The sequence below is a fragment of the Psittacula echo genome (assembly GCF_963264785.1).
Source record: "Psittacula echo genome assembly, chromosome: 3".
Taxonomy (NCBI): domain Eukaryota; kingdom Metazoa; phylum Chordata; class Aves; order Psittaciformes; family Psittacidae; genus Psittacula; species Psittacula echo.
In genome coordinates this window covers 114291512-114306031 of record NC_137736.1, presented here as the reverse complement: position 1 = coordinate 114306031, position 14520 = coordinate 114291512, and the positions used below count along the sequence as shown (strand labels likewise).

The following is a 14520-nucleotide window of genomic DNA, read 5'->3' as shown; positions in this document are numbered from 1 at the left end:
GATATAGATGGATATCTAAAGCTAAAAACTATGTACGAGCATACTGCCCCTGGCCTAGACCTTACAGGATATTTACTCATATGTGTGAACAACATCTTAAAAAGATGAAACTGCTGTAGAATTTTTCCCAAAGAATAAAAATAAAACCTTCCAAACCACCCCACACCATACAGGACTGCTCATGTAGTCTCTGTTTTATGTTCAAAGTATTTTTCTAGGAATCCTTTTATTGTAGTGACACATTTTCCCCTCTTCCAGTCTGTTCTTCATAGCATTCCCTCTTTTCCCACTCTTAGTCTCTATTTAGTCCCTTCTTTTTAATTACTTCCTTCATGCAGGAATGGAAGATGCACACCCTGGAAGATAAACCATTATTTTGAGTATATAGAATACCCTAATTTTATTTGCTGAGGCTATACTTCATGCATGTTTCTGCTTTATTACCCACAACACCAGTTTATTACTTTAATATATTAAAGGATTGCATCCAAGTTTTACATTTCACTTTACTTAGATAGATGCAAACATTCACAGACAAATAGTTATACACACTATTGTATGTCTACATAAAAGTGCCAGTGATTTATTTTTTTAATACTGTAATGTAAGCAAGATAGCTCAGATCTGTTATACAAGAGAAAGAAACTTTAATTTCTCTACAAAGACAAGAGAAGTTAAATACTAAAACTAACCATTTCATGACATGCTACATATTTTTAATGTATTATTTATTTTCCCTCTCTTCAGAAGAGTAATAAGAAAGATTAACGAAAATCCGGACTTCCTGGCACTACAGAAAGACATTTTTGGAGAGTAATATATCATCTTCTGTTTGGCTTTCATCTTTATAGCAGCAGCTAAGATAAGATTCAGTATTCAGTCATCTTAATACGTAAATGTCCTCTTTAAAATGAAAGAAAAAGTAGTTATTTGAGGTTCACAGACAAAAGGAAAAACTGTGCATAAGAGTCAACTTATGCACCCTTGTACGATTAGGTACCATGAACTGTTCCAAACTGACACCTGACCCTTGAACCTTGACTGAAAAAAGGAGTATTTTTCAATAAACTTAGGAATAAAATAATTTGGCCTTCAGAAATAACTCTTAAAAATAGTGTAATATGTTTGTAATATACTGGTGTGTGTGTATTTTCTGGTAGGACATATTTGTACATGCACACTCTCACACACTCTTCATCAGTATTTCCCATTTCAGGTGACTCCCAGTGGAGTCCAATGCCTTTGGGTAGTCTCAAAAGAAAAATCATATAAAATTTATTATAATGATGAATATGATTTTTTTCTGAATGCAGTCCTGTTTACCGGAATGAACACTGAACACCTACTTTTAGAAATGCCAGACACCCCCACTCACACTTAGCAGAATTACCCCTTCTGAATTTAGGTTTGTACATGGTATCATATATATATTAGCAGCCAGTAAATTCATTCATAAACTCCACTCGTTTATTTTCTCATTTACAAATGCACTAAACCAGCTTCCCCTCCTGCGAAATACTGCCACAGCCGTGACGAGTGGTGGTAGCTGAGCTGAAAGGTCCTCACCGGTCAGGTTACAGCAGATGAGCTCTGAGGAGCTGAGGGCTGCCCAGCACCATGCCTCCACCACAGCCATGGCACAGCTTCTCTGTCACCTAGCAGAGTCAGCTGAAGGCAGCGCACGGCCCCACTCCAGTTCACAGGTCACTGTCTTCAGACATATTCCTTATGAAGAATTTATCCTTCCAGGGAAGGTTATAGAGGACAGATGGGATGATAATGTCTTAAACTGCTACAGGAAGATTTGTCAGGGTCTGAACATTAGTCAGGGAGCTCTATTTGGGCAACTTCAGTTCTAAGAAATGAAGTGGGTTAACTTGCAGAGACTACTGCACTGGCTGCCTTTTGCTCTTTGTCTCCTTGGTCCACTTCCATATGAAGTGACAGCAAAAATTATTAATACATTCTGTCACACATGCACAGAAAGTTCCCTTTCTCCCCCCAGTCTCCCATGTCTCTCACCATTGATGTGAATCAAGGGAATACGGGAATTTTTTTGGCCTAACTTAGTTTTGAAAATGGCCAAAGACATACAGTTAATTCCACAAGTTTTCCTTCACTGCAAATTGAAACTTAATGAATTAAAAAAGCAGTCCTGGGAGACTTGGGAAGGAAGTTTGCAATTGAACTATAGTTGGAGGCTCTAAAAAGAATCAGCCTTTAATTCTGCAATACAGCACGCGTGTGACAACATGCATGTGGCAACAGTGGTTCAGGGCTCTTCAGCAGTTTAGGAAAAAAACAGTTTTGCCAAATTTTGCCACACCAAAGATGAAGGGGCAGCACTGGCTGCTCCTGCCCTGCAAAAGGAAAGTGATGCTTTGGGGTTAGCACTGTAGTGGATGAGGAACCAGGGGAACTAGGTGCTGGTGGCAGAGGAATGACAGGAGGGGTGGGGGTGACAGTGGCTACTGCTGAGTGGGGTCACCTGCCCTTTGTGGTAGGAGCAGCCACAGACTGTCTTGGTGTCCCAGGTAAGTGAACAAGCAGGCCATGGTCACTCAGCTGGTCACGACTTGTCCCACCTCTGACCATGTGTGAGCAGGAGAGCATGGCCGGGAGAGCAGGAGAGCATCAGCATGGCTGTTTCTCCCAGAAAAAAGAGGCCTTCTCTATGTAGCCTCCTGTGACCCATCACAAGCTCCTGCTGTCCCCCAAACTGCCTGGGATGAAAAGGCTCTCAGGACAGAAGCTGACACTGAACCCCACAGATGAGACGGAGCATGCTCCAGACCATACCCTGACCCTGCTTAGTGAACTGCAGGGGCCACGACCAGAAACATGGGTACTGCTATACAAGGATTTAGGATTTCAAGCTGCATTTTAAGTAAGACATGAATGTTGTATTTAGGCATCTCAGTAGGTAGACAAACACACTATTTCCCTTACAGACACGGCCCTTACTCCTGCAGTGCCTCAGTTCTCTAAAAGATGATGTTACATTTTCTTTAAGAGAGCTGTCAATACCCTTAAGGAAGGGATCTGATTTCTGTAATGGGAATTGTACAAATGAAAACAAAAAGGAAATCAGCTTTGAGATGATAAATTCGAATTATGCTTCTCATCAGAAAAGCAAACTCAGATGATCTTATTAGGGGCATTAATTTGCAGCAAATAGTAACATATCGATGCTTAATTTAAAAACACATTTTCCATTCCATCCCATTAAACAATAAAACAGACTGCTGCCATTATAGCTGCAGAGGACTTTGTTCTAAATGCAAATCTTATCTATTTTGAATAGCACTGGGCCACAGCTGTCCCTCTCAAAACTCTAGGCCACATCTCAGCAGGACAACATTTGTCAGATATCATCTGCATCCTTATGGACATAGTAGAGATATTAGCCCTAGGGTGGGCAAACAATTTAGATGACAAAAAACATGAGCACAATCTCCCAAAATAAAAAATTATGTATAATATCAAACCTGTAAAGCAGCACATTTAGTCATGTCAAAAAGATAAAATCCTGAAGATCTCAGAGTTACTCAGGAAGCCTGAATTAGGTATTTCCTTGGTACAGTATTCTTACACTCCGCTTGACACATCTGTTCAGTTAGTTTTCCTGCAGAAGTCATCTTCTACTTTTTTGTTCTTATTCCTAATAAAAAATGATCTTCCACCATACTTGTAAAAACTGTATCTGAAACCAAATGCAACAGGTGTGTAACGTTAAATGACACCAGTACAGAGTGTTGAGGCAAAGAAAGGAGTTTCTTCCAGAGGATAGTGGTTTCTACTGATTATGGCATCTCCTATTTTGCATGAATCATGGTCAGTTTCATGGTCAGTGTTATCTCTAACATTAAGTGATGGTGTAATACAGTAGAGAGGAGTAATTGATACACTGGAGGGAAGGGATGCCATCCAGAGGGACCTTGACACACTTGTGAGGTGGGCTGATGCCAACCTTATGAAGTTTAACCATGCCAAGTGCAAGGTCCTACACCTGGGTTGGAGCAATCCCAGGCACAGCTACAGGCTGGGCAGAGAAGAGATTCAGAGCAGCCCTGCGGAGAAGGACTTGGGGGTGTTGGTCGATGAGAAAATGAACATGAGCCGGCTTCAGTGTGCGCTCGCAGCCCAGAAAGCCAACCGTATCCTGGGCTGCATCAAGAGGAGCGTGACCAGCAGGTCAAAGGAGGTGATCCTGCCCCTCTACTCTGCTCTCGTGAGACCTCACTCGGAGTATTGTGTGCAGTTCTGGTGTCCTCAACACAAAAAGGACATGGAACTGTTGGAACAAGTCCAGAGGAGGGCCACGAGGATGATCAGGGGACTGGAGCACCTCCCGTATGGAGACAGGCTGAGAAAGTTGGGGCTGTTCAGCCTGGAGAAGAGAAGGCTGCATGGAGACCTCATAGCAGCCTTCCAGTATCTGAAGGGGGTCTACAAGGATGCTGGGGAGGGACTATTCATCAGGGACTGTAGTGACAGGACAAGGGGTAACGGGTTCAAACTTAAACAGGGGAAGTTTAGATTGGATCTAAGGAAGAAATTCTTTCCTGAGAGGGTGGTGAGGCACTGGAATGGGTTGCCCAGGGAAGTAATGAATGTTCCATCCTTGGCAGTGTTCAAGGCCAGGATGGATGAGGCCTTGGGATGGCATGGTTTAGTGAGTGGTGTCCCTGCCCATGGCAGGGGGGTTGGAACTAGATGATCTCAAGGTCCTTTCCAACCCTAACTATTCTATGATTCTATGATTCTAACTTATAAGATAGTCAGGAAACAACCAGCATCACAGTTGAGCATTAACTCTTTCCATTCCCTCTGAGGAGGACCTGGGATTTACGTGTTCCACTGGCTGCAGGCACCCACTAGGAAGCTCCCCTGCAGACAAATACCCCATCAACACTATATAATAGGTGACTTAAATGGTGCATTACCACAAAGTTCAATTTTCATTTAAGTAAGGTTTGAAATGCTTTAAATGGCTGAGGCCAACCCTAGGTGGAGCTAAAGTTTGCATATCCAGCTGATCTAGGCACTAAAAATATACTTGATTACACTAACATGTGTAACACATTTTTATGAAAACCACAGTTTCATGCAGGGACCATACTGTCCAGATAACTGCAGGAAACTCATGAAATAAAGTAAGAGTAATAATTTTCAGATAAATTGCTGCAAGCAGGGATATGAGCCTGCAGGAGCACAAACAAGCCCAGACTCAATAGTATCCATATTCTGCAACTTGCTTGCACAGCCTTTGTACTGTCTACACTAAACCTAGGACAGGTATTTCCCAGTCAAGCCCCCAGCCTGTCTAGTTATTGTCAAAGTTATCACTTATCAATAATGTAAATGTCAACTCTCATCAACGCATGTATAAACATACTCCATGGTCCTTAATATTTATCCAGAACCACCACATGATTTTAGTACCTACAAAAACATTCCCAAAAGACCTTCTGTTATGACCTGGTGAAATCTCAACTTAAGGGAAAGTTAAATTTTCATGTTGCCTTGTGCTCCTGCTCCTGATTGTTCCTATTAACCTTCACTCCATTTCTACATGCTGAGTATGTACACCCCCAGCAGAACTTGGCTGATTAACTTCCAGCAATATGGAGCTGCTCTGTCTCTTGTCTTGCCTCCTGTTTCTGTTGAGAAACAGTACCTCAAAATCTCTGTTGTAATTCATTATACAACACTAAGAAGTACAGCTCTCATTTGAAAGAAGGCAACTGAGACAAAAGAGGAACTAAAAAACCAAAAGTCACTCAGGAAGGGCCTCCTCATAACTCTGAAAGGCAGGCGACGTAAGTCTGCTCTCTGAATCAGCCCACCTCTTCTCACCTGTGTGCTCCATTCCTGCCCTGGCGGGACCAGGGACAAATACTGCACTCCCAGCTCATCTCGCCAATTGTATGCTGCAGCATACATTTGAAGGACACTTCTTGCTGACTGTTCCAGATGATGATTTTAGCTTGTGTTCCTTCAGCTGTGGTAAACGGAGCTACAGAGTCCCTACAAATCAGACATGCTATTTATCTCACCATAGCTGTAAACTTAAAAGGCTGCACTTATGGTATATGAAAAATGTTTCTCTCTTTTGTTCTAAATTTACTCTCCTTTAAGTTAATCAAGTCCTTTTGTTCACATCTTCAGCAGCTGCTAAAGAGAAGAAAACAAGAATAAGTGGTTTAAATAGTCTTCTCTGAACGGTACATGCAAGCAGTGGATGAAATCTCAGTCCACTTAAGTCCTAAGGATTTCTGCTGGGAATTTCATGGGCAGACATTAATCTGCTGCACTAATGAAATGCTCTTCCCAGCATTTCATCTTACTGACAAAAGTTGTTCTCTGCTTCTATTCTGGCTGTTCAGCTGCTGGCTGTAAGATCCCCTTGCATATTCTGCCTCCTTCTTTTCCCTCTCCAAGAAATATTTCAGCTTCGTATAACAGATTGGTGCCACAACAAAGGTACACCTATGAGCATGAGACAGGAATAATTAATCCTGAATTGCAGCATCTCAGCTTATGTTTGTCTGTCAGAGTGGTCCATGGCTTTGTGAACTGTACCACTGCTAAGAATATTAACATTAAATATTGATCACAATGACTTCAAACTCTTCCTAACTCAATTTGGAAATTATTCTGTCACTGCTTTGAAGGGGGTCTGATCTCCTCCTGGTGAAGTCAACATATCTTGCTCTGTCACAGGAGTACCATATACTAGCATCAGCTATCAACAGTGTCCCGTAAGGTAAACCCAGTCCAAGGGATTTTAGCTAACTTAAGTCAGTTTAAGCACTGCCAATGTTTGCACAGGGCCTGGCTTTGCATTTTATGAGAGCAAAAAGCGTATATTTTTACTGTCTTAACAGAAATAAACTGTGGTAAATACTTTTGTAGGCTGTGCACCACTGTATCTACATAATAATAATAAAGCAGCCCCAAAGAACACTCGTCCCAAGGAATGCTCATGCTTCAAGGATCTAAGAGGCCTTGAATCTCTGGGTCTCAACTATTAATTTTTTTTTTTTTTAAATTATGCACATGTGAAACATTTAACATTCCATATAATCCTGAAGAAGTCTTTAACTTCACCAAGTTCACAAACATCTAAGTACAAATAGGTAAAAGAAGGAAGATGGAGTAGAAATAACAGAGAAAATCAGCACATTAAAGAAGGAATAGAAGGACACTATTTACAGTCATTTTTGTGAATAAATGAAAAACATTGCAAAGAGAAAACTTTCAGTCTAACTATGAGAAAATAATGAGAATGCCTAATAGTTGAACGCAACTGTGCAATTTGTCTTGCACGAGTAACCAAACTGTACCACTTCAGTCTCCTCTTTCCCTTGTCCTAAGCCACTTTCACCCATGGGTTTGAAGGGCTTCCTTTACTATTCTGTCTGATGGGAAGTGGAAAATGAGTTCACTTGTACATTCTACATAAGCAGCACGAATTATAATAAGCACAGAGGAATAAGACATTCCCAAAGGTTGAAATTTTCCATTCATTGAACAATCATATTTTACAATGTTATCCTCTGATTTATGAAGATGATGCTGATCTCTTTCTGCTCAAGGAATGGGAGAAAGAGGTTTAATTGAATTTTCCAATTCTGTTTCTGTCAGAATCAGTATCCTTCTACATACCTTAAACTCTTTCTCAATGTTGGCAAGCACGGCCAGCTCATTGCTGAGCTCTAAGGCAGTCATTACAGGGTCTTCACTGGACAAAGACAGATAAGCAGGGCTGGCCAGACCTTTGTAGGCATTGATTCTGGATCTTGAATGGCTGAAAGAGTCATGTTTTTGTTTCTGATTGCATTCACTGCACTTGCAGAAATAGTCATGTGGCCTATCGATCCGAGCTCCTTTTCTCAGCAGAGTGTGGACAATCTCATACTCATGGCAATGAGCGGCTAGAATGATAGGTGTAACATCATGGGAAAACCGTGTCCCATCTTCATCATACGCATAAAAGTCATCATGCTGGAGCTCTGACTGGCTAGGACTCAATGTAAGCCTCTTGCCTTCAGCAAATGCGGGATGGTTTAGGATGGCTTCCACTATCCGGACATAACCTTTGCTAATAGCCAAAAGCAAGGCATCCCCAACGCGAGACAGATTCTCTTTCTTCAGCAGAAGCTCTGTGATCTCCAGGTGTTCATTGGCAACTGCCAGCTGCAAGGCGTTCTGCCCCATGTAGTCCACACAATTCACATTGAGCGAGGGACATTCTTCCAGCATTTTGCGAATCACTGGGATATTCCCATATTCCGCTGCATCCAAAAAGCGCTCTTCCTCCAGAGAAAGACTTGTTGAGTGGTCATTAAACATATAGGCTGGCCCTCGACTGGCCTGCCTCCTCCCCTTCTCTCGGAGAATGGTCTGTCTTCGTAGTGCTAGTCTGTTCTCGTTGCCTCGCCTGTGTAGAAATAGAGAAATGATTAGTTTTGTTTTATGCAAGGGCATATACATTTAAAATAATAATTAAGACAAATATTTTAATCATTTATCTGCTCTAAATTTTTAATGCTGCCAAGAGACCAGAAGCCCTGACTTTGATGCATTTTGTAACCATTCTCACTGCACAGCCCTGGAATGAGCAGCCAGCTACATTTTATTTCAACAAGAAGAAAAAGCCTTAGTAACCAACGTTTAATATTACACTTAAATCTCCCTGTTTTGTCCTCTACAGCTTTTGCGTAATTTTTACTGCTTATTCTACATAGATAGAATAACATTTTTAAAAGTAAGGTTCTTAGGTTTACACAGAAGCCCCTCTCTGCTTTTCCGGCACTCCTCTATTCAAAATTGTCCTCACCATCTGGTATCCCACACATCCCTCTGATATGTATGGTCACTTCACAGAAAAATGGCTTCCTATTTTAATCTAGAAAAGAAGTAAGAAAAACATTACAGCGTTTTTAAGTGCCAATATTTCACTTTCTGGTTACAATAATATTTCCAGCAGAAAACATTCATCTAAGTTTGAGAATTGCTTCAAGAGTGAAATTATGTTTTCTCTGGATGGACGTACTACTTCCTGACACCTTTGTTAGATCTGGCAGATATTTGGCAGGACCTCACTGGAACAAGTGGGTATTAAAAAAAAAAAAATAAAATCAACTCTTAAGTTCATTGTTTAAACGCATAATTTAAATACAAAGATGAGCTGGAGAATAGTGATGATGTGTAATGACTGCCTCAGTCCTGAGACAGCCAGTATCAACAGCACAATGCAGTGAGAACAGCCCACACCTGCTCAGCTGGCAGGAGGAGTCCCAGTGACTCAGCACGAGCCCACAGGCCCTCAGGAGCCCCTTCTGAAAGCGATCATCCCCTCAGAATGCCATTCATGCAAAGCTCTTTGCTTGGTCTGTGCTGGCGCTACGTCACAGCTCAGAGTGAAGAGAAGTCACAGTGTGACAGGAGTCAGCAGTGATGGGATGCGGGATGAGGTATTGCACAGGGCACACAAATATGGAAGCTCTCTAAACTACCTTTTGCTTCAGGAAAGCAGGCAGCCTGACTTCACTTGCTCTTGGTATTCTTACCCCATCACTAATTCAGCATCTGTCTAACTTACATTTTTGATCTGGTTTCTCCTCTTAGCCCTGCTGATGATTTTATGACGTCTGTGGTTGAATTCTCAGTCATAAACTGAATGTGTACAAGATAAAAGCATGTTGAATACATTATATGGCAGCTGCTACTCCTTATCTCCATCATCCTTTTAATTTTTACAGTTCATAGCCTTGATAGCCTATTTATTCCTCCACTCAGCTGCTTGCCAACAAATCCTGCCAATTCTTGCTTCAAGATAGCTCTGGAATGTTATTCATTATTCTACTTCTACTACTTAAACCCTCAGCCATTCCTTATCTCTTATATTAATTAATTATTTAAAATTATTTATTAAAACATGAAGTGAATCATATTGAATTTGTTTGCTGAGCAATGCTACATTCTCTTTAACAAGAAGAAAACCTAATTCATTACTTTCTTAACTCAGTCAACTAAGATCCCAATCCTCAACAGAAATTCAACTGCAATTTTCTCTGCTAGAATTACTCTAATAAACTACATAATATTAACTACAACTTCATCTTTTTTCTTATTTTGAATGGTAGCTTAATCATTCTTTACATACATATGCTCGAATACACTTCAGTATTTTTAGTATTTCCCACAAAATAATAACCACAAGCAATAGTTTATTCATTTACTTACTAATGAATATGAATTTGACTATTTAAATGACAGTAAAAAAAACAGTCCTCTGTGACTCAAAACATCTTCACAAAAAGTAGCAATACAAGATATTTCCACTAGATTGTTTCTATTTAACTTCAGTATAAATTTCCTTTTTGCCTTCTCAGTTCCAGAGACATAGTCCTCTGCAGCATTGGAAATGCTTCAAATTACTAATGCCTTCAACCTAAAGGGAAAAATTTTGTTGCAGGATGATCACAGGTATGGAATGTGGAATATATCAAAATTGACAACTGTCACATCGTTCAGTGTGCAGACAGTACTAATATCGTGCTACAATGGCAACTTCACAGCATTAGTTTAGACTATGTCTATCATTTCACAATATGGAATAAAGTTAGATCCCACCCGCTTTTACTTCTCAAGATCTTCACAAAGGCTGTCTCAGCTGCTGTGGGTTCAAAACAGAGGGCGCAGATATATGCTAATGTCTCACAGCTGAATACACTCCAGATATTTATATTTGACAAAAAGACATCCTTTGGAGACATCTCACAGAAAACATGAAAACTGAAAGAATGAAAATGACACTTTGGTAACAATATTGGTATCAAAACATAAAATTCACTAAATTGAGGCCAGTCTTTTGATACAAGTATTTTACTGGAAATGAATGCGTGAAATGGAACAGGAATGACATGGTAAAAAGAAGACAGGACAGCAGAGAATTCAGGTGCCACTCCCCAGTTTTGAAAGTTATAACTTAAAGGACAGTAACATGGTTCTGAAAGGTTTTTTCAAACATGGAATATGAGATTGCATTAGTAAGGTGAATATCAACTGGGAGATAGGGAAGAGAAGGAAGCTAAAGACAAAGCGCAGGGCAGAGAAGGAGGTGGAATGAGAAAGAAAAAAATGAAAGGGGAACTTTTAAAACCTAATGGGTTTTAAGATTCATGCACTGAATAACTCTTAAGAGATGATGCCCTGGTTTTGGCTGGGATTTTTTCCTAGTAGATGATGCAGTGCTGTGTTTTGGCTTTAGTTTGAAATCAATGCTGATAACACACCGGTGTTTTAGGTGTTGCGCAGTAGCATCTACCCTGACCAAGGAATTTCAGTCTTTCATGCTCTGCCACTGAGGAGGGGCACAAGAAGCCAGGAGGAAGCAGAGACAGGACACCTGACCCAAACTAGCCAAAGGGGTATTCCATACCACAGCATGTCATGCCCAGTAAAAATATATATATAAAAAAATATATAAATAAATAAATAAATATATAATAATAAATATATACAATATATATTATTATATATATAAATAAATATATTATATTATATATTTATATATAATATATATTTTATATTTTTATATATTTATAATTTATTAAATAAATAAAATAATATTTTATATATTATTATATTTTATATTACAGTATTATTTTAATATAAAAATATAAATAAATAATATTTATATATTTATATATTTTATATATAATAATATTATTATATTTATATATATATTATATAAATTATATATAATATATTATATATATATAAATATATATAAATAAATATAATATTATAAATAAATAATAAATAAATATATAAACTGGGAGGAGTTATCCGCAAGGGACCAACCGCAGCTTGGGTCAGTCTGTGTATGTCAGCAATTTTATCGTGCATCACTATGTAATGACCGTTTCCAGCGAAAGTCACTGCAGTATCTCTCACCTTAGAAAAAGGCTGTTTTAATCAGGTTAATCTCTCCAACTCCTACAGTGAGTAGAGGCAAACAGGCACCATGACACCAGGATTCAGAGCAGGAACTCCATCTCCTTGGAGATTATGTACCGCGTGTAAGATTGTTAGCGTCATTCACCTAACATTAGCTAAGTTATGTTTATATTAGCCTAAGATAAATAGCTTAAATTCCCCACATCTGCTCAATTCATAATAACACATCTCTACTGCTTGTCCTACTGGTTCTCACTTTTGGCAGAGACTTTGAGACAATACGAGTGCACGTAGAGAGTTAGGAAAGCTAAAATTCAGCTGGAGTTAAAGTAGCAAAGGATGTGAAGACCAGCAAAAAGGGTCTTCTGAAAGGAAGCACGTAAAAGGAAGACTAAGGAAGTTCATGTGGACCCACTGTTCAACAGACTGGTGGACTCAGAGGCTAAGGACACAGGTGAGACTGAGGTACTCAATGTTTTCTTTGCCTCAGATTTCACCAGTGAGGTCCCCAGGCCTCAAAGGTCCCCAGCAGAGTGAAGCACTACACACTGAAGCAAGACTGACCCGGACTACAATTAAGCCAGATAGACACACAGTCCTGAAACTGTATATCCAATGGTACAAAGGGAGCTGGTATATATCATTGCAAAGCTGCTTTCTATCACCTTTTAAAGTGCATACTGACTGGGGGAATTGGAATCAGGTTTTCCAAATTTCTTAGCTCCCCCTTGGCTTCTCAGTTTTGAATAAACTAACCGTTGAAACACAGTAGCACAATTATCTAAACTGCAGAAACCATCCTATTGAGAAGCATGCGGGCAAATTCCATATCTAGCTTCAACTGCTTCTTCCTTCCTGATCTGTGCATCAGACATTTAATGCTAAACATCATTTAAATAATTTATACTGAAATAATTTGAACAGACAATAAATTCAGTCCATAAAAAATAATAATTTTTAAAACACCTTCAAAAAAAATAAAGATGCATTCAGTGTGGATTCAGATCTTATTTAAACTGACAATAACAGCATCATTGATTTAAAATACGTATCTCTATGCACCCTGCAAAACTAATCCAGTATAAAATTATTCTGCCACCATTTTATCCTCATACAAGGAAATAAACCCTTCAACAGGATCATGGTCATTATTTTTTCCTGAGATGTTAACAACTCCAGTTAACCAGCCAAAACCTGCAGTTCATTAAACACTTTCTTTTTCATTTTTCAAATAATAGAAACCTATTATATTCCTATTGCAAGAATACATTCAGTACAATTTACCATAACAAAGAGTAATCATTGCTAGTGAAGAACACTTAGAATTGGCTTTTTGGTCCAGTAGCATTTCCTCTTTTCTTGCCTGTATTTAGAAGAAGCACATTGCTTAAATGGGAGATTAAGTACATACATTCCCTAGACATTAGCTCATCCTCTGGAGTAGAATTTATTACAGAATGAAACAGAAGATTCCTGCATTGTTTGTTGGACTGTAGCATGTCTGATGCAGTGCTCTGGAATCTCAGTGTAATCCATTCTCCCTTCATCAATATATTTTATATGTATGAAATAAATTTCCTGTTTCACCCATTTGCAATTACAGTAAAAGTTACGAGTCTGTAATTAAACTGTTTCTTGCAGCACAAGGCTATAAATATGTTTAGCTGTAACAGAGAACACAAATCGTTCTGCTTTATTATTTCTGCTTAATTAGGCATACACAATAAATATTAATCCAGGAGTTTGTTAAGAAGAGTATAAGATATTTGACTGCCTCCAAGAGCAAGGAAAGGAATTTGATGATCTACAAAAGTATGTTCAGTCTGGTTTTGTCCTATGTTCTTACATTTATTCCACCATCATTAAGGTGTTTTCAGTCCATTTTTTAATCCAAAAAAATACCCATGTTAGTGTCTGTTGTCACAGACTCTGGCCACATAAATCTTAAAGCCACTTGAAACCTCAAGCTTCCCAGTCTACAGAATAACTGCTGATTACAAGAGATTATTAATGTACTTGGGGGAAACACAGTCTAAATGTCCATACTTATTAGTAGTTATTACTCAAAAGCCAACATGGCCAAGCTTGGAATACTGTCATCATTCTGGATACCATATTACAAGACAGAGTTCTAAAAATAAGAAATTAAAAGCCAGGGAGCACCAGGGGTCACACAGTCTCTACTATATTTTCCGCTTCATAGTAAGGTTGATTTTGTGAACTATATAACATGTTACTGCACTCATCTCACTTCCTCTACAGGAACAGTAGGAGTCTAGTATAAATTAGTCATCTTGATCTACTCTGTAGATAAATGAGAGACAATTCTCCCATCTACCTTTAATACTGATTTTAGAGTAGCATAAATTTTCATGCAGAGCATCTATATTTTTCCATTGTTTAAAAAAGAATCCTAGCTGATTAGGCGAGTTTAAGGCATCCTTTAATGTATATAATTTAGTAGGAACATAGACCACAGAAGGATAAGAAGTCAAGTCCCTTACAAGAACAGATACCATCTCAAACAATTCACATTAAAATATCAGA

The 14520-nt window shown here is 39.0% G+C and overlaps 1 protein-coding gene across 1 annotated transcript in view; it reads right to left on the bottom strand.

Moving 5' to 3' along the window:
• Nucleotides 1-14520, bottom strand: part of TRPC6 (transient receptor potential cation channel subfamily C member 6) — a gene marked incomplete at both ends in the record, with an annotated part of 90031 nt that overhangs the window by 27035 nt on the left and 48476 nt on the right. Inside the window, one exon of the mRNA XM_080614194.1 lies at nt 7672-8446. Coding sequence (XP_080470320.1) covers nt 7672-8446 — 775 coding nt within the window. The remainder of the gene's footprint in view (nt 1-7671; nt 8447-14520) is intronic.